General features: G+C 44.0%; 1 protein-coding gene and 1 non-coding gene across 2 annotated transcripts; both read right to left on the bottom strand.

Annotated features, from left to right (window-relative positions):
- Positions 1-2,240: 2,240 nt before the first annotated feature.
- Positions 2,241-2,347, bottom strand: LOC111754383 (U6 spliceosomal RNA). The gene has a single exon (XR_002789075.1). It is a non-coding gene; the product is annotated as a U6 spliceosomal RNA (small nuclear RNA).
- Positions 2,348-13,816: 11,469 nt separating this feature from the next.
- Positions 13,817-18,829, bottom strand: Gstm4 (glutathione S-transferase mu 4). The gene is made up of 8 exons (XM_003479207.5): positions 18,655-18,829; positions 18,322-18,397; positions 17,873-17,937; positions 17,529-17,610; positions 17,335-17,435; positions 16,276-16,371; positions 16,086-16,196; positions 13,817-14,165 (listed from the first exon to the last, which is right to left on the bottom strand). Exons 1-8 carry the CDS (start codon positions 18,688-18,690, stop codon positions 14,076-14,078), a joined length of 657 nt encoding a protein of 218 aa, XP_003479255.1. The 5' UTR covers positions 18,691-18,829; the 3' UTR covers positions 13,817-14,075.
- Between the last annotated feature and the right edge of the window lie 551 nt (positions 18,830-19,380).

Below are 19,380 nucleotides of genomic sequence, written 5' to 3'. Positions count from 1 at the left end.
CTCTGTTAGGACATCCTGTGCTTGCCTGACCACTATGGTGCTGAGGTGAGTTCCTTGCTGACAATAGCGCCTCTGCTGGCAAGCAGGTTGCAGCTGGGAGAATCAGATCCTATGTGAACCTCATAATAGCTCTTGAGAAGGGTGTCATTTCAGATATTTCAGATGCTTCAGTGTTGGTCTCTGTATTGCCAGACTGAAGACTCAGCAGTGACTGCAGCTGATAATCTGGCTGGATAGTCAGGAAGTGGAAAGGCATATATTGTTGAGAAGGGCACTTGGAGAAGTGAGGTGAGGTGGCACACATCTGTAATCCCAGCTCGTAGAAGGCTAAGGCAGAAAGATCCCAAATTCAAGCCTAGCACAGGCAACTTACCCTGATGATATCTTGAAATAAAAAATAAAAAGACCTGGGAACATAGCTCAGTGATAGGTTCAGGGCCCAGTACTACAACAACAAAAAATGACCTTTGAAGAGATATTGAATACACTTCTTCAAGTGAGTGAAAGATGTAAAGATGCATGTGTTCCATGCAAATGCTTACCAAAAGGTGACCTCAGCAAAAGATTGCTTTAATAATCAAGTGGAAACCAGATGCACACTTGTAAGCTCAGCACTCTGGGAGGCTGAGACAAAAGAATTGTGACTTGGAGCCCATACTTGTTACTTAACAAATTAGGAAGACTGTGTCTCAAAACTTAATTAATTTCTTAAGAGCTGGAGATGTAACTCTATGGGTAGGTCCTGACTCCACTGCCCAGTACTGCAAAATAATCATTATCACTGTATAATGAGTACAATGATGTGGTCTGTGAATAGCAGTCAACTTATGTGCTCAGCCACCCTTGTCATTTCCCAGTGACTGATAAACAAAGTCACCATAGACCCGACTTATGCATCAGCTCAGTAACATGAACTTCCATTGACAAAGTTTGGCCTAGCTTCTAGCCAGACATGGTGGCACACACCTGTAATCCCAGCACTTGGGAGGCTGAGGCAGAAGAATCATTGTGAGTTCTAGACCTGCCTGGGTTATAAAGTGAGCTCAAGCCCAGCCTGAACTTCATAGTAAGACTGTGTCTCAAAAAAGACAAAAAAATAAAAGAATGTCGACCTGGCTAAAGCCACTGCTTACTGCTAATAACAGGTAAATCACAAAGACAGCAGAACATGTGTTCAAAGAAACTGAGATCTGAATGAACTAATAATAATGCACAATCTAGGCAAAAAGTAACAGGAAAAGACACAGCTCAGGAACTGGATGAATGAAATAGTGATAAAAACCCATAGCACAACCTCAACTCATTACATAATCCCTATAGCAACCCTGTCATGGCTCATCTTGGAAGAGTTCTCCAGGAATTGACTAAGTCACAGACTGAGAATGTTTAAAGAGAGAGCTGAAGACAAGGAGATTCCTAGACAGGGAGACTCACAGCCAGTGATTTATTAACTGAGAAGAGGCACAAGTAGTAACGATTAACAAGCATAAAAGCAGAAATTTAACTCACAGTTTTACAGAAGAGAGGGTTAAACTGAGAAAGATGGTCCCAATACTAAGCATGCACCAAATCAGAAGAGGATGCCTCAAAGGTATCTGGGAAACTGAGTAGAACAGGATCCTGAAAACTCAATACATGTCATACAGCTATACATGTGGAAAACAAAAGGCATCCTGGATCACTCACTGGACCAGACATTCCCACCATATAGGGTCCCTAGTCAGTGAGACACACCATCCTGCCCCACCATGGAGTCCTCAATGATGCTGCAGGAATGAATGAGCGGTATAGGCCCAGATAAGAGGTCCTTTATTCTCCAGAGAGCCTCCTGGTGCTGCCTGCTCTGAGTGTATCAGAAATAGAACCAGGATGACTAAAACCCATTTCCAATCCTCCAGAATCCCTATAAACACAGCCACCTTTAGTAGTCCTTTAGTAGTATCAGTGAAGGTTGACAAATTGAGCAAATCAGAGAGAATATGACAGACAATGTGTGCTTTGGTCTTTTGCTGCTATCAGACAGGGTTGAAACAGAGCCCTCACTGGGGATCAGGACTGCGCACAAGGCAACACTAGTGCTAGGGACCACGAAACTGGGCTGCACAGTGAGGGATTCAGTAGTGCTCTACAAGCAGACACAAGTACTGATGGTCAGGATGGTCAGCTTGGCTTTAATGAACGACTCAGAAATTTTAGGGAGGGGACTTTGCTGATTTTAGGAGAAGGCTAAGACTTTTTTTTTAAATATGGAACGCTTCACGAATTTGCGTGTCATCCTTGCGCAGGGGCCATGCTAATCTTCTCTGAATCGTTCTAATTTTAGTATATGTGCTGCCAAAGCGAGCACAAGGCTAAGACTTTTTAATAGTATGATTGAGAAATGCCTTATGCAGAAAACAATAAGAGTTATTAAGACCTTAGGTATGCAAAGAAGGAAATGCAAAAACATACAAATTTCACTACAACACTGCAAAAATCTGAGCAGTCCCCAGGTCCCTGAGCAATGGACAGAGTCCTGGCTCCTCACTGCCATCTCTTACCCCATCAAGGCCCTACTGGGCGCCACGTATGGCTAGTAGAGTGAACATGAATACTGAGAGAAAACAGCAGGACTTCAGGGAGTTCTAGATCATCAGCCTGCCAGTGGGCAATGGAAAGCTGGAGGGTTGCGTATGCATCTCCTTTGGAGTTCAAAAAGCTATTCTCCAGGTGCATATCAGGATCCTGCTAAGAATCTTTTCACTCAAGTGCTCAAGTGTTACAGTCTGCTTAGGTCCCAGCTCTGCTGGAAACTGTTTAGTCTCCTTTAATTAATGTGAAACTTGCATGGATGACTGCTTAGGAGACTCTTGGCATTATACCATACCCTCCAGAAAGTATAAGAGAGGATTAGAAAATTCATGCAAAAGCCCTGGAATACTGATTCTGTGTTTACCTGTGATTAAAAGAGAAGTTAAAGTACAGAGAGGTAAAGTGACTTACTTCCTCATGCTCACAAAGCTAGTGAATGGGACAAAGGAGGGTGTAGCCTGGCTCTGTCTCCCCAGCTCTGCATACTCTGTGCTGTCCTTTTCCACTTTTTTCACAGGCCTCACACTCCCTCTCTGCACAGCTATTTCCCTGCACAGGGAGGTTTCTTCATAACTGTATTGCAAACAGAGGAGGGATCTAACTCCAAGGTTCAGGACATGCCAAGTGCAGGTTGAAAGAGAGCCCAGTGACACCCAATGTGTCAGCAAATCCTGGATGAGAGGGACAGGGCATGGGTGGGCCCACAAAGAAAGGCTAAGCAGTGTTCTAATCAGAATCCTGAAAGTCAATAGTCTAGATTTCATTAAGGGATACTGTAGGGAAAGTTGGGGGACAGGCAGGGAAAGGTAAGGCCCTTAGTGAGATTCCTGGAAAATCCTAATCAGAAAGAGTGCAAAGCTTTGCTAGAGAGTGTTATTAAAAGAATCAGGGAGACTGATAAGCAACCTTGCCCCATTTGGTGCCAGGGCCCCAATTTGCTTCTCCTCACCTCTAGTTAAGTACAAAGGAGACAAGTAGGGAGGGGGGCATGGTATAGAAAACTTGTTTAGTGTATAAAATATATACCCATATCTGCACATGTGCAAATATCATCTTTGATCCTGCTACTGCACTACAGTGTCCATGTATCCCTTTACTAATTGTTCATTTAGCCTTGTACATAAGGCTTATCATAAGTTTTAGAGACAGCACCTTCCCAGGACAAGGAGAGCTTGCCCAAGAATTTGCACATAGATAATGGACAGGGTCAGTGGTCAGGTCAGGGATCTCAGAGCCTGAAACAGCTTATCAAGGTATAATAAATTTCAAAAGGGAGAGTCATTTCTTACCATACAGTGAAAGGGGCTAAGAACAAAAACTCTCAAGCACTGACTCTGGGGTTCCTACCTTGTTCCAACAAGGTAGCTATCTCCTTATTTTCCTCTGTTTTCTGATAAAGTGGTTTTGTTCCTCCTTTTAAACTTATTTGTCTAATTTTTTATTTATACAAGTTTATAATTCCCAGGTAAATAAAATTTACCCTTATGAGACATGACAGTACCTGAGTACAATATCACTGTGCCTCAAACTGCTTCATCTGTAGCCATGGAGCATATGACCCTCAGTTGTACCCACACCAGGACAGTGAATACACAGAGATAATTTCAAAGGTTCAAAGAGATCTGCCACTGCCTGTACCCCACAAGCCAGGCCCAGGTGGCCTTAGACCACAGCTTTCATCTCTTTTCCTCTAACTGTCTTGCCAGCTCTGGCACAATCCCCATGGTCATTCTGCCTGGGTCAGAAACAGAGCTGATAAGAAGGAGCTGAGACAGCACATAACTGGATAGATAGTGACTAAGCAAAGCATATTCCAAGCTGGAAACTCTGTTGCACTAAAGGCTCAAATTCCCAAACTTCGAATAAAGTAGTCTTTGTTGAAGTCAAACAAATAGATACTGATTGACCCAGGAGTAGCTGTCAAGGTTGTCCTCCCCAGTATGCAGATGGTACCACTGTGAGCATCTGAGGTGCTCATGGGTCCACATGTGTCAAAGGAGAAGTGGTTTCCAGCATCAAATGCAGCCATACCTGGAACAAAGCACCCTGTTCCCCAGAGTGATGCTGAATTTTCTAGAGACATTTCAACAGGGTTTGGAGGAGGTGGGATAACAGTGGAGGGCGACTCAGTCCGACTTTATTCTGTTAGACCCCATCCTAAGATGTCTCTCAGGGAGGAAGGAGCAGCACCCCACTAGCCAGGTAAAGGGCCAGGACAGACTCTGTGGCCATCAGCCAAGCCTGCTCCTGTCAGGGACATGGACAGGTGTAAGCCTACACAACAGATGCTAGGATAACCCCAGAGGCTGCAGAAAGGCTCCAGAGCCAATCTTTACCCTCCCAGGTCACCCTTGGGGCAGCTTAGTGATCAGGCAAGGAGGAGGGGTGCAGTAGCTGTCACATGGGTAAGACCACCCTGTCTTTCCACTGTCAAAGAAATAATGTTTCTCAGAAAGGGCTGGGCCTCCCTGTTCTGTCTCAACAGAAGTCACACTAATGGAAGTAACATGCAATCTCTTTGTAGTTTTTTGGGTTTCAGTTTCTTTATTTGCAGTACTTGCTTGGGACAGAACCTTAGGTATCCTACACACTGAGCTACATCTCCAATGTTTCTATTGTTCATTTTGAAACAAGAATCTCACTAAGTTTCCAGGTGGGATTCTAACTTGTAATCCTCCTGCCTCAGCCTCCCTTAGTGCTGAGGGTACAGGCATGCTCCACAGCGCCCAGCTCCCTTGCAGTTTTGATTTACCTATCTCTGAGGACTGGGGATGGAGAGCAGCTTTTCATGTGCTTATCAGCCCCTTGGGTATCTTCTCTAGAGAAATGCTTGCTCGCGTCCTTCACCCATTTTCAAACAGTTAGTTAGTTTCCTCTTTGTTGCAGTCATTTCTGTTTGGAAATTAAGTTTTCCCAGAGCACTACCCCCTCGTGGTCATTACATGTCGTCTATTGTTGCTTCTATACCACTAAGTCAGAGTTGAGGAATCACAAGAGAACATTCATCCCACAAACCCGATGGAAAATGTTTGCAGACTTCTGTTCAAGATCCATACTTTAAAAAAGAGAAAGATCCATATCTCTTTTAGTCTGATTTAATAATTTTATTCTCTCTACAGAACTTTCATCTGTATTACTACAAACTACTATTACTGTTTTTCCTTTGTCTTTTTATCTCATCTCTCTTCAAGTTAAAGTTTAACAAATTTGATCTTTAAAATGTTTTATCTTACATGTCAGTTTCATAAACTTTGAGCTTCCCTGAACTTTCATCTTACCGGTTTTGGCTTTTGAATTAATCATTTATTTCACAGTGACCTTGAATATCTTACCTGTTTCTCTCTTGTTTTTTTTTTAACTACCAGAGGTTTCTGCAGGCCATGACCAGAGGGATGCATTCATTCCCAATAAACTGTGCTCAAATCTGCCCTGTATTGTCACGCAGATCTCAGCAGAGCCTGATCAAGGCCACAATCCATAGTCTTGCTGCTGTCTCAGAAATTGCTGCCTTGTAGCCAAGCAAACTAGGCCTGTGCATCTCAGCTGATATTTTTCTCAGGGCAACTGCAACCTCTTTACTGATTACAGAGAGCCATTTGCTCAGACTTCACTCTAATACACGTTTATATAATCTGTTCTGTACCATATTCTGGACCTCCTTGGGCTGACATACCTATTCCCAGAGTGCTGTCCCAATTTTGAATGTAGAGACTCAATCCAAAGTATCCCTGGGAACAGTTCTTTCAAGTTTCCAAATTTCTTGAACATTGACCTATGCCATGCACAGTAATACATGTCAGAGATAAATGTCCACCATTCAGTGAACTTGTAATTACCTTGTGTAAAAAAATACAGTACCAGTTACAATGTAGTAGGTAGATCTATGGGAGAAGTATCCTCATGACTCCCCATGTGGTCATAGGCCTTTCAGAGGTGGTTGGCTATAGAGTATGTGATGCTGAGACTTAGTGCATGTTGTGTGATTACTAAATTAGTTCACTGATTGGGTTGGCATTGTTCTGGGTAGATTAAGGGTACCCACCATGGATGTGACTGCCAGTTGACCTTGGGGCCGGTAGCCTGGATGAAATACAAGGGAGAGAAAGAAGGTTGTCATTTGTCGACTGCTGCTTGTTAACTTTTGCTGCTTTCTGTCTGCCATGAACTGCTTCTCCTCTGTGATGTCCCTGTGTCATGCCAACCTGCCTCGGAGCCAATCAACTGTGGTTTGAAACCTCTACAAACTGTGAGCCAAAATAAACCTTTATTCCTTTAACTTTGAGTGTCAGGTATTTTGTTTCAGCAGCAAGAAAAGTAGTAAGCCAGTGACAGAAAGGGTCTATCTATGGACAGTCAGTCCCTTCTCATTGGCCTATACCTCTTTGAAGCATGACACACAGCTGCACATGGTCTGTGGCAGCTATAAACACTGCCACATGAATGGAGACACCTAGTTTGGAAGAAGCATTCTTCTGTAAAATCCCAAGATGAGGAACAGAGAGACACAGATAGTGACAGCAATGACCTTAAATGACCTCATGCCCTGCCTGAATATTCAGAGGCCTCTACACATCCACATACCCCCTTCCCTTGCTTTGGACAAGTGGACAAAGAACATCCAAACACCTCCACACAGTAACTCTGAGCCTAGAGAGCTGGGAGAATAAGACAGGACACAAAGCCAGTGTAGTTTACTGGAGAACAGGAGCCATGCACCAAGCAGTACTAGGGAATCAGGGTCCATCAGAATTCTCAAAGAAGAGCCAAAAAATATTGTGTTAAATTTAAAGCAGGGGCAAGAAAAAGGAGTGGTGAACTTTGCTGAAAAAAATTAGGGATCTGAAGCTGAAAGACACCTACCTGGGAAAGAATTTCTTTTTTGGGGGAGAGGGAGGATTTCTTAGCAGAAATGGAGACAACCAAAGGTGCTACAGAGGAGAAGGAAGTGAAAAGAAAGAAAAAACAGGGAGAATATTGATTCAGATGTTCAAGGAGCAACCTATGTCCCAAGGCCCAGAGATAGGAGGGATAACCACAGCCCTCTCTCTGTAATCGGATAACAGGGCCCTATTTTTCTGTTGCAATGAGCTACCTTTGTAAACACAGGTCTTGGGAGGAAGTGGCTAGACTTCAATAGGCTGAGATCTTCTCCAGGCCCAAAGCACCAGAAACAAAGAGGAGGAGCTCAGGCCTTAAGAACAGCCTTTCCACACAGACACAACACAGCCTCTGAGGTCCCCAGCTCTAGCGAGGGAACTAACTATTCAATTCCCTGTAACTAAAGGAAGCTACACACTTGCTGCTAGCTTTATGCCCATTTGTGGTCAAAGTACATTTATAGAAAATGCACACAACACACCTGCAAGATCATCTTCATGTTTAGAAATTATCAGTAGAGAACCCGAGGCACTTAGCAATCAAACAACTTCCTAACGCTCACAGCTGAGAAATGGGATAAGACTGACGCAGCCTGTCTCTGTCTCTCCAAGTCTGGGTTCTCCCTGCTGTATCCCTCTTACCATCCCCACAGGAGGCCCTGTCACCCTCTTTCCACACAAACATTCTCCTTTCCATAGATTGGCCCTTTTTTCCTGTAACGATTTAGCGGGACAGAGGGCCTGAGAACAAGCCAGTTGGCTCGGGACTCTCAGTTCCCTTATCTGCACAACGGGGTTGGCAATTCTATCAGCCTTGTGGATTGCTGCAATGATAAATTCAATACAATAGATGTAAGATGTGAGGACAGGTTCCGACATATTAAATGCATGCTCACAAATACTATTCTTCATTTTTACTCTGGAGCTAGGGAAAAATGGAAAAACAAAGTACATCCCACAGAAGGAAGAGTAGGCTGCCACCTCCAAACAGGGAATAACATCATTCAGTTTGAAAATGTGTCCATTTTGAAAATGTGGGGCTCAAACATGTGGTGCTAATCAAGAATATTGTAAGCAAGGAAATTCACAGAGGTGATCTACAAAAGCAGAGAGTGGGTGGGAGGAAAGCTTATAATACTAGGACAATGACAACTTCCTTTCTTCATCTCCCTCTCCTTTACCTTGTCCCCTGCAAACCATGGCTCTCAGGAACTATGAGAAAAATTTCTTCACTTCAGGGAGTTGGTCCAAGTATTCTGGAGTCAGTTTCTTCTGAAGGTCAAAGTCATCACCCTCAGACATAAGCTCCCTGGCAAAGAGGCCAGGTTCCTCAGTGCCGTGCCTCTTGTAAATCAGACCTAGAAATGCTGTGGGCACCCACTAGGCTGTGAACTCAGAAGTCACACAGAATTGAAAAAGCAAAATGAAAAGTGCTCAAAAAAAGAGACCAATAGTCTACTTCATGGGAAGGCAGACCAGGACTTAGACTTTTGCAGTGTCCAGAACAATGAAGCAAGTTTGTGAGGTAAAAGGAATCTCCAGCATAGTGAAAAGAAAACCTACACATTGGGAAAAAATCTTAGTGAACTGCCTCTCAGACAAAGGACTTCTGTTTAAAACATATAAAGAATTAAAAAATCAGACTCCCAAAATTCAAAGACCCAATCCAAAAATGGGCATCTGAGATGAATACACAATTCTCAGATGAAGAAATACAAACGGCAAATAAATACATGAAAAAATGTTCATCATCATCGGTCATTAGAGAAATGCAGATTAAAACCACATTGAGATTCCATCTCACTCCTGAAAGAATGGCCAGGATCAGGACCAACAACAAATGTGGAGAGGCTGTGGGGAAAAAGGAACTCTCCCGCACTGTTGGTGGGAGTATAGACTGGTGCAACCATTGTGAAGGTCAGTCTGGAGATTTCTCAGAAAGCTGGGATTGGAAGCCCCATTTGACCCAGCTATTCCACTTCTAGGCATATTCCCTGAAGAACTGAAAGCATCATACCACAGTGATATATGTGTACCCATGTTTATAGCAGCACAATTTGTAATAGCCAGATCTTGGAAACAACCTAAGTGTCCATCAACTGAGGAATGGATAAAAAAAAGTTGTGGTATTTTTATACAATAGAGTACTACTCAGCTATAAAGAATGATCACATTGAGATATTTATAAATAAATGGACGCAGCTTGAGACCATACTCATAAGTGAAATAAATCAAACTCAGATGTATAAATACCGAATAGTTTCCCTAGTGTAAGAAATGATAAGAATACATAAAAGTATGTGATAATCATGATTCCCAATCATGTTGGTTTGAAGCCATATAATGTTTTCACTCACTAATTGCAATGGTTTTAATCTGGGTTGTTCGATTTTATTGTCTGTAATAGTACGAATAGCTATTTTGAAGAAAACAAGACATCATAATAGCTAGTGCTGATTTAATATCATCTTGTTTTGAAGTCTCATCAAGCTGTTGTTCATCTGTTTCCATTGGTTTTAACATGTTGTGTTTTATTATATTTTAATATATGTGATAGTATAAACAAAATTTTTTAAAATTTTTTTAACTTTTTATCGGTACCAGAGATCGATCTCACAACCACCTGCTTGCAAGGCAGGTGCTTATGCGCTGAGCTAAATCCCCAGCCCCAAACAAAATTTTTTATAGGCAAAGAGATAATATAGAAACTGTTGTTCGTTTTCTGTTAGCTGGTTCTAAATACCCTGTATTACTTTCATTCTCTTGAATGGCTTCACACTGTCTTGATATGCTTGATGCTATAGTATACGAAGTTATACTCAAATATTACAAGGAAAGAGACACTATGGTAACTACTATTATGTCAGGTTATCTGGTGATGAAACACAATGATGCTTAAATTGTTTGGTTATGACCTGTGTTGTTCTGTTGCTATGTCCTTTTTAATCTCAATCTCCCCCTTTTTTTCCTTTTTTTAAAAAATTAATTTATTTTTTATATTTTTAATTAAAGGAAAACTAAATTAAAAAATAGCGGGATATATTATAGTAACTTTTTTATTTTCCTATTAACCTGATTTGAACCCCTGTATTGCTCTACCCATCTTGTTCTGATTTTACTATATTCTGTTTTGTTTGATAGTATCAAGTTTGAGGGTATAGGCAACCACTTTGAAGGCAATAAATTTACTATGATGCCCATTATGGTTTGATTATTATCTTCTTTTGAAGTCCTGTAAGGTCTCCAATGTAGGTTTTATTGGTCTTGTTCTGTACTGTTTTGTTCAATTCTATTATACCTGATGATATAAGCAACTCTTTTTAAGCTAGCAAGAGGCATAATGGTAATCATTGTTGATCACCTGGTATTCTGTTTTCGCTTCATGTACTATGTCCATCTTTCTGTTCCAACTGACTCTGTTTTGCTTTGTCACATTTGGTTTTTTTTTTTTTTCTCTCTTCAAAAAAAAAAGTAGTAAGAACTGTGAGTATAATAAAACCCAAAATGTGTCATTGTTACTGTAAAAAAAGAGGAAAAGAAAGTGATCTAAAGGATATAACTGCAAGTATATTTAAGTGTGTAGGATAGAAAACCATATTACTGAGTTTTTGTTGGATCACTGAACAGAACTGTCTGCAATCTCACTGTATGAATGTCTACTTTGTATGCTTTAATTTTGTAATTTAGACAACTGTTTCTAAGATGACAATATGTAATCTATTAACTAGTGATTTCTTACTGTATATTTTTTTTCTTGAAATCCTGTATTACTTGTACCCCTTTACTGTTTTGTTTTGTTTTCTCTTTAAATAAAAAAAAGGAAACAGGGAGAGAAATAAAAACCTATCAGTAGAGTATGAACTGCCTACTGAGTAAATCTATTTATGCCTGTGAGTGTCAACAGGACTGGGAAACGAGTTGAGAAGAAATCTGAAGATGAAGGTTCCCTTTCAAGCCGTTTGACCTTCTCACACAGTTTGAGTCTGTGTTTTCTAGAACCATGACTCTTTAAACCAACCGGGCCCAAGAGAAGACCCAGGGCAGAAGCTGGTGGTCAAAGACAAGGGAATCTGACCCCAAAAGTTATTGCTTGGGTTTCTATCATGAGGAACAAAGTTTATATCCTAAGAAGGATGAGAATTGACTCATTTGATCTGATTTTGGGATATGAGGGTCACTCTGTGGGCAAATTAGGAATCTGCTCATACAATGAGTAGCACTAAGCAGTTCACACAGCCAACAGGACCACAGTAGAGGAGTCTGGGCCCCTGAGTCTCACTACTTCTCTAGCCCAGCATGGAGGCAAACTCACAAACTTGGGCTGCAGCAGAGCCTGGCCAGCTGCATGTAGGTGTCCATAACCTGTTTCTCCAAAACGTCCACACAAATCTTCTCTTCTTCTCTTTCCCCACCTATACACCACACAACAGAAACTCACCCTCAGCCTCTGACCCTAGCCATGCCCAGAGAGATGACCATGTGCCCCACAACCAGCAGCTAAACCTTACATATGTTATTCTTGTGTGCAGTATAATGCAGGGTGGCACTGCTCTGGGTGAGCTTGTGAGTCCCATTAATTAAGTAGGGTTGCTACAGGAGAAGCAGGAAAGGTCAGTTGAGCTTGATGTCTCAGCATCCCTCCCTGAGTTAGGGCAAATGTGACACACTCAATGTCTGTCCAGAGCAAGCCCTGCACACATGTACTGTAGAATGTCTGAAGGGATTTTTTTAAACAATCAGGCTTGTGGTGCAGCTGGAAGAGAGTTGCCAGGGTGAGCAACAGGTATCCAAGGCAGGGGTTGCTAGACACCAATCACCAGCATTTGGCAAGGATCTGAGCAGGAGGGTGCCATTACTATCTTTTATGATGTACCTTTTCTACAGCTAGCTGGTTTCTGGGTATTCTAGGAGTAGAAGGTGACATGACCCAGCTGGGACAGATGACCCATGACAGAAGTCAGAGATAAAGGGAGCCTGGTGGCACAATATCTATTCCAGTTTATTGGGGACCACAAATTCATAATGCAAATTTTGCATACTTCCATAAGAGATAAATCAAGGTTTGGGTTTATGGTATTAACCTTTTGAGACTTCCCATTAACTCTTTTGGGATGGGCCATTTTCTCCCACACACTAAGACTAACTAAAACTAAGACTAATTAAAACTACTAAAATTAAAAAGAACAATCCAGAGTAAGATCTTTCTAAGCATATCATCTCTACCCTCTTGTCATCCCAGGATTATCTGTTACCTGCAGCGTCATCAATCTCTGAATCTTCTGCCTACCTTGAATCTTCTACTAGCCCTCCTATATTATGTACACCCAATAAATAATGACTAGTTTGGAGTATCTTGGTCTCTGCCCATCCTGAAGCATTGACCTCCCAGCCCCCCATCATGCATTACCAGTTGACCTCCCTAATTTATGCCTATAACACCCTACGCATACTATATGTGTATGAGCTCCAATGTGCTTGAACTCCTGAAGGGACAGGCAGAGGATTCCAGTAAATTCTGAAGAGGCTTTATCTTTTAGAACTGGCCAGCACTATTCAGCAGATATAGGACCCTTTCCCTCTCCCACCTTCCAGGTGGACCCTTAGTTTACCCACAGATGTCCCAGTAAACCAGGATCACAGCATGCAGACAGTGCTGTGGATGCACAAACAGGTCTTTGCATTCCTGACCTCCTAGTTCTGGGAGCCGCAGAGCAGAGAGGGGCAGAGCCTGGATGCAATGGGGACTTTGGCCCACCCCAACCCATCCTGGATTCTTACCAACCCTGAGCATATAAACCAATACTCAGTATACATTTTCAGTAATGTAAGTATTGAAGAAATTTATCTCACAGGTACTCATGAAAGTGAGGGATTAACTAAGCAAGACGGTCCCACACCAAGTATTTGGCAAGCAGAGAGGTCCCATGAAAGCTGAGAAAAGGAGCAGAGACAAGATCCTAGAGCGCCCCTGATGTGCTACAGTCAGACGCCCCAAAATTTTCAGCACCCAAAGGGTGAGGGTAAAGGTAATTCTGGGTTGATTCAAGTGCACAGCTGAAAATACACTTGAAGATTTATCTGCCACTCACTCCCAGTTGTGCCACCCAGTTCCACAGACCTAGGAGTTTGGAGACCCCAAAAGGCAAGCCTGAGCTTCAATGATGCTGCAAGATGAGATGCCATGTACAGAAAGCCTTTTATTGTCTTCAGAATCTCTCCCAGGCTCTAAAATCTAACACTCAAACCCAGGAATTCTCAAAACCCTTTCTTCCCTCTGTGAACCCAGCCAGAGTTAGCACTCAGTCCCTTTGAAGTAGCAGTGCCAGCTGTTAAGTGCAGAAAGCCAGACACAGAAAGACAAATACCGAGCAGGTGCAGCTCAGACTTTATTCAGATCACACAGGACCAGGGTAGGGATCTCAATGGGGCACAAGTTGCCCACGAGGCAAAATTGGTCTTCCAGGCAGCCCTGCGATTTGAAATGGGGCATGCCTGAGCTTCAGGGAGAGGGTTCCGACCGGCTCCTCAAAGCAGACACAGCCACCAAGGGGCAGGTGAGTCAGGCTGGGCCCTGGGCAGCAAGAAGAGAATGAGCTCCTCACGCTAATCTCCTGTGCTTTCGACCCTCTACTTGTTGCCCCATGTGGCCGTCTTTGTATATAAAGGTGCTGCGAGGAAGCGGCTAGACTTCATGTAGGCAGAGATCTTCTTCAAGCCCTGCAAGTAGGGAAAACAAAGAACAAGCTCACGTTCTGCAGCAGAATAGAGATGTGAGGTTACTTTCTCATTTTCAAATGGGACAGGTCTACATACAGGCTGGTCTTTCTCTCCACTTCTGTGTTCTCTCTGCTGTACCCCCTCCTGCTGTCTCCACAGAAGGACCTGTCATTCCCTCTCTATGCAAACTATTTCACAGGCAGGCTTATTCTTACCTAAGTCTGCACACAGAGAAGGGGCCTAACAGGACAGAGGGACAGTATGGAACAGATCACAGATCTTACCCAGGGATTCAGCAAAACCTGCAGTAAAGTGTACAGACAGCAAAACCAGCCCGGAAAGCACATGCAGCTCTTACTCAATTCCTGAAGCACAAACCTCACATTTCCCTATCTGCTATATGAGACCAATCTCACTACGTCCCAAACTACCACATCTCTAGCACTGACATAGGCTAGGTGGCATGAAATTCGGGTGTGCTGTGGACCTTCTTTAGAGGAGAATGAGTCCCCGATCATTTCTAAAGGGTTCAGCGTCCCCCTGAACACAAGGGGTCAGCCCCATAGCAGCCTACCCTGCAGCCCTCAGTTCTGCCCCTGCCCTTCCCTCCTCTCCATAGGCAGGCCAGGTCTTGCCTAATCCCTAAACCACGTGGCCTGGATCAGAGCCAGAATGGATAGAAATGAGCTGAGAAAACACTTCACTGGATACGGAAGGGAAAGGAAATAAGATTCCGAGCTAAAAAAAAACCTACTGCACTAATACCTCAAATTCTTGAATCTCTAATAAAGGTATTGTTGGTTACAAAGAAGTAGACTCAGGACAACGCACTATTCCAGGATGCCTTCTGTCCCTCTTACACAGAAGCTTTCTTTCTCTCAATAAATTCTTCCTACTCTTTAAAAACAAAGAAGTGGACCCCGCAGGACTCATGATGAGCTATGACGTGATGAGGCTACGCTCCTCAGAGCCTGACAGCAGGGCACACCTCAGTCTGGGAGGCCTGAATCCCAGGATTGCAGGGGAGTCGGGGAGTCACTGCATGTGTCCCCTGGGCCTACACTGAGGCTCATAGAGAGATCAGTGGCAATGGGAGTAGGACCCCATTACACAAAGGGAACACTTGTTGGGTTTTTTTGGTTTTTTTGAACCAGGGATCGAGCTCATGACTTTGCACCTGCCAGGCAGGCACTTGTGCCACGGAGCTAAATCCTTAGCCCAAACACTTGAGATTTTAAAGAGAAGAAGGAAAAAGTTGAAAGGGTGAAAACAGGACATCTGATACCCAAAACTCAAGATAAAATCCTCCCACAGGAGTACTCCAATGAGTACTTAATCCAGCAAAAACTATAACCTGTGGTTTCAGGGCTTCTTCAGTCTGAGATATGACTCAGCAGAAAACTCTGAAAGTTAGGTGTCATGTTGTCTGTGTCTTGATTTTTCACACCACCGGCCTTGTTGTAGCCCTCCTGATACCAGCTGTATACACCCTCCTCACATATTCTCTCACTTCCAAGGGTGCTAAGCTTGAAATCCAAGCTGGACAAGAGCCTCAGGCTTTTCTTTTGGGTACAAAGCAGAGAGTCACTGCCTGCTACCCTTAGAAACCAAAAGCCAACAGAGAGGCCGCACAGTCTACAATGGTGTTAGAACATTCACCAAGTAACTTACCCTCTACAGTCTCAGTTCCCTCATCTGTACAATGGGACTAATAATTCTGTCAACTTTAAAGCAATGTTATAAGGATAAATTTCATATAACAGATGTAAGACATGAATGTAGATCCTGGCAGAAATCTGGAACTCAATAAACACTGGTTTCTTCATTTTGGCTCAAGCACTAAGAAAGGATTGTGAAAGAGAAAGGGGAAGAAAAGCTTACAGCCTTACAGCCAAGGGTTAGGAGGATGATAGACATTACCTCAAAGCGAGAAATAAAATCCTTCAGATTCGGAAACGCCTCCAGACAGCTGGGGTCAAATGTACGGTGCAGGCAAAGTACATCATAAGTGAGGAAATCCACATAGGTGATCTGCAGAAAGCCAAGAATGAATGTGCTAGAAATTTTGTAACCTGAAAAGGATGACAATTGCGAATTCTTTCCATTTTACCTTGTCACCAACAAACCATTGCTTTTTCCCCAGGAAATCAGAAAAGAGCTTCATCTTTTCAGGGATTTGTTCCAAGTACTCGGGCCTCAGCTTCTCCTGATGTAGAAAACAGTTGTCATCACCCTCAGATACAAGCTCTTTGGCAGAGAGACCAGGCCTTGCTGGATCTGTGTGTGGCTCTAGGTGGCCAGGGATGAGGAGCCATCTTCCCTGAGACAGGAACTGGGTTCCAGTCAATGGCCAAGTTCCAGTTTCATGCGTCAGAGTTTATGAGACTACTACTTGATACTTAATCCCATCCTTCTGTGGGAACGGGAAATCAGAAAGACATAGTGCATATCACACTCAGGTCCCCAGTTACCTTCTATGGGTGTAAGCTATGAACGCCCTGAACTCTTGGCTGGCTTTGACTTGAATGTTGAGTAGAATAAAAACAAACAAACAAAAAAAGCAAGAACAGAAAGCCCCAGGGAATAAGATGCTAGTTCTTCCTGGTAGGCTCTAGAAGAATGAAATGCATATTTTAGGGTTTTTTTCTAGCAAGTTGAGGAGTATTTGAGATGGAGAGGAACAAAGTTTTCTCTGAAAGACCCTGAGCTGCCCATTAAGATAATTTACTAATTCATGCTGCTGGGAAGGGAAACAAGTGGCAGAGGTTAGAATCCAAAGGTTCCATGACAGTCCTTCGCCTTGTGCTTCTGCTCCTCATAGGCTCGATATGTGCACTTATGAGGAGGCAGATGGTGTGGAACAGGTGGGAAAGGGCCCAATCCAGGAGTAAAACTTGGAGTGAACACAGACTATACTCACTGGAAACTGAATGTCCATCACAGAAAGTCTGAACTATATCCTAAGATTGGTGGAAATTGAGTAAGATTCACTTAACATAGCTTGGCATAATGAGAGACACTAGTGGCAGCATAGGGAATGATTTGATATGTACAGAGCTTGAAGGAAATCAAAATAGAAACAAAGAACTACATAGAGGGGACCCAAGAATCCTAATTCATAATCTCAATACTGCTGGATCCAGCCCCGAAGGGGCAAAAGATGACTCACAAAGTCTGGGCTATAGCAGACTGTGGCCAGTTGATTGGAGAGGTCCATAACCTGATTCTCCAAAATGTCCACATGAATCTTCTCCTCTTCTGTCTCTCCACCTATACACCGCACAACAGAGACTCACCCTCAGCTTCTGACCCCAGCCAAGAGATGACCATGTGCCCTCACACCCAGCAGCTAGCTCTACTCACACATATTGTGCTTGCGGGCAATGTAGCGCAGGATGGCATTGCTCTGGGTGAGCTTGTGAGTCCCATCAATTAGGTAAGGCAGCTGCATAGACAGTCAAGAAAGGTCAGGTGAGACACCAGGTCCCAGCATCCCTTCCCTGAGTTAGGGCAGACATGACACACTCAGTGTGTCTGCCCATGGCAAGCCCTGCACACATTCTACAGAATGACCACCACCACAGAAACACAAGGCAGACACCAGGAAAGACAGTAGTTGAGCACTAATTCTGAAGCCTTTAATCTAGGAAAGGAGATGAGGTAGGAATGACTTTAATTTCTCCAAATCACCCCCACCCTTCACGTACATTGGGAAAGTCCAGGCCCAGCTTGAACTTCTCATTGAGCCACTGGCTTCTGTCATAGTCAGGAGCTGTGGTAGAGAACAGAAAGTGAAGTCAAACCTCTCTGGAGTCCCTCTCTCCTTCCCATGGTACTGGCACTTCTAAGGAGTCTGGCAAGAACCCTGAGACAATGGATCTGGAATCGTAGCCAGTCTGCTTCAAGGTAAAGTGTGAGGGCTTGTAAGGGCTGTGGATCCTTACAAAAGGGTTAGAAATGTCCTAATTACAGATAGAGAGGGATGGACGCTCTGCTCTTAGTGTGACCAAACTGCAACTTCAGAGAGGTTTCTGAAAGGGGCATGCTGTAGAGCCAGCTGGAGGCTGCTAAAGTAAGCAACAGGTGGGCAGGGCATGGGCTGCTGGGCACCAATCATCAGGATTGGGGAGGGGTCGGCACAGGAAAGTGCCATTACCGTCCCCCATGGTGTATCTCTTCTCCTCATAGCTGGTGTCTGTGTATTCCAGGAGCAGGCGGATGGCATGGGCTAGCTGAAAGGGACGGCCAGGGGCAGAAGTCAGAGTCCGAGGGATCCTGACTGTGGGCCTCCACCTCCTCCTAACAATCTCACAGGCGATCGTGCACACACACAAAAAGGTCTGCACACCAGTGAGCTCCTGAGCACTGAGGGACAAGCAGAGGCCTCCAGCAAGCCTGAGAAGGTTTTGCGTGCTTTTATTCTGCCTCCAGCTCCCCAGCTCTTAGCTCTGCGTGTTCCTCTCACCCCTCAGACAGACCTCGCGCTTACCCCGCGGATGTCCCAGTAACCCAGCGTCACGGGCATGGCACTCGCGCTGTGGACTGAGCCAGCCCCCCTCAGCAGCGCTGGCTGTAACACAGCTGGGCAAGCACTCGGAGAGCCTCACACCCGCAGGCCACAACTACTTTGCAGAGACCAAAGAAACCGGAAACAGGAAGGTCCGCCCCGCCCACTTCCGGATTCCTCTGCGCGCTGCGCCCCGCGGGGGACCCCTTCGCATCGCCCCACCTCTAGAGCTCAGCCCCGCTGGTCAAGTTTTTGTGGGTGGCAGGAGGTCCAAGCTGCCGGGTTAAGGCCAGAAGGGGTGCCCCGGTCCGAGAATTTTAACCCTTCCTTAGTCCTATTTAAAATCTATGAGTGAGGGGTCGGGGACTTAACTCAGCAGCAAGCGCCTGCCTGGCAAGCCCGAGTTTGTGAGCTCCATTCCCAGTACCAGAAAACCCAAAAAGACCCAAGGAGAAGACGCATACACACAAAAAGTGCGTTTGGCCCTGTGCACAGGGCCAGTCCCGTAAGGGAGTGAGTTTCTTCACTATGTGAACATCAGCGCCTGTTGATGTCAAGAGATGAGATAACTAGGAGATGTGTGCGGCTGTTCCAGTATAATGTGGTATAGGATTTTACAATAAATTTTTTATATAAGTAGAATGAGAATAATCTAAAATAACAATAGAAATGTAAATACATAAACCAATACTCGTGCATTGTACATAA

Source organism: Cavia porcellus, unplaced genomic scaffold (genome assembly GCF_034190915.1).
Source record: "Cavia porcellus strain 051 isolate PalLab524CR breed Dunkin Hartley unplaced genomic scaffold, mCavPor4.1 scaffold_1, whole genome shotgun sequence".
NCBI lineage: Eukaryota > Metazoa > Chordata > Mammalia > Rodentia > Caviidae > Cavia > Cavia porcellus.
The sequence above is the reverse complement of the archived record's forward strand: the minus strand, read 5'-3'. Positions and strand labels throughout refer to the sequence as shown.

Bases quoted from the DNA above. Each gene is read 5' to 3' on its own strand.
- Gstm4 (XM_003479207.5), bottom strand. From the start codon at position 18,690: ATGCCCGTGACGCTGGGTTACTGGGACATCCGCGGG. The intron at 18,398-18,654 runs GTAAGCGCGAGG...CGTCCCTTTCAG, and splicing joins GTTACTGGGACATCCGCGGG to CTAGCCCATGCCATCCGCCT. The intron at 16,372-17,334 runs GTGAGTCATCTT...TTTCTACATCAG, and splicing joins TCTGCTATAGCCCAGACTTT to GAGAAGCTGAGGCCCGAGTA.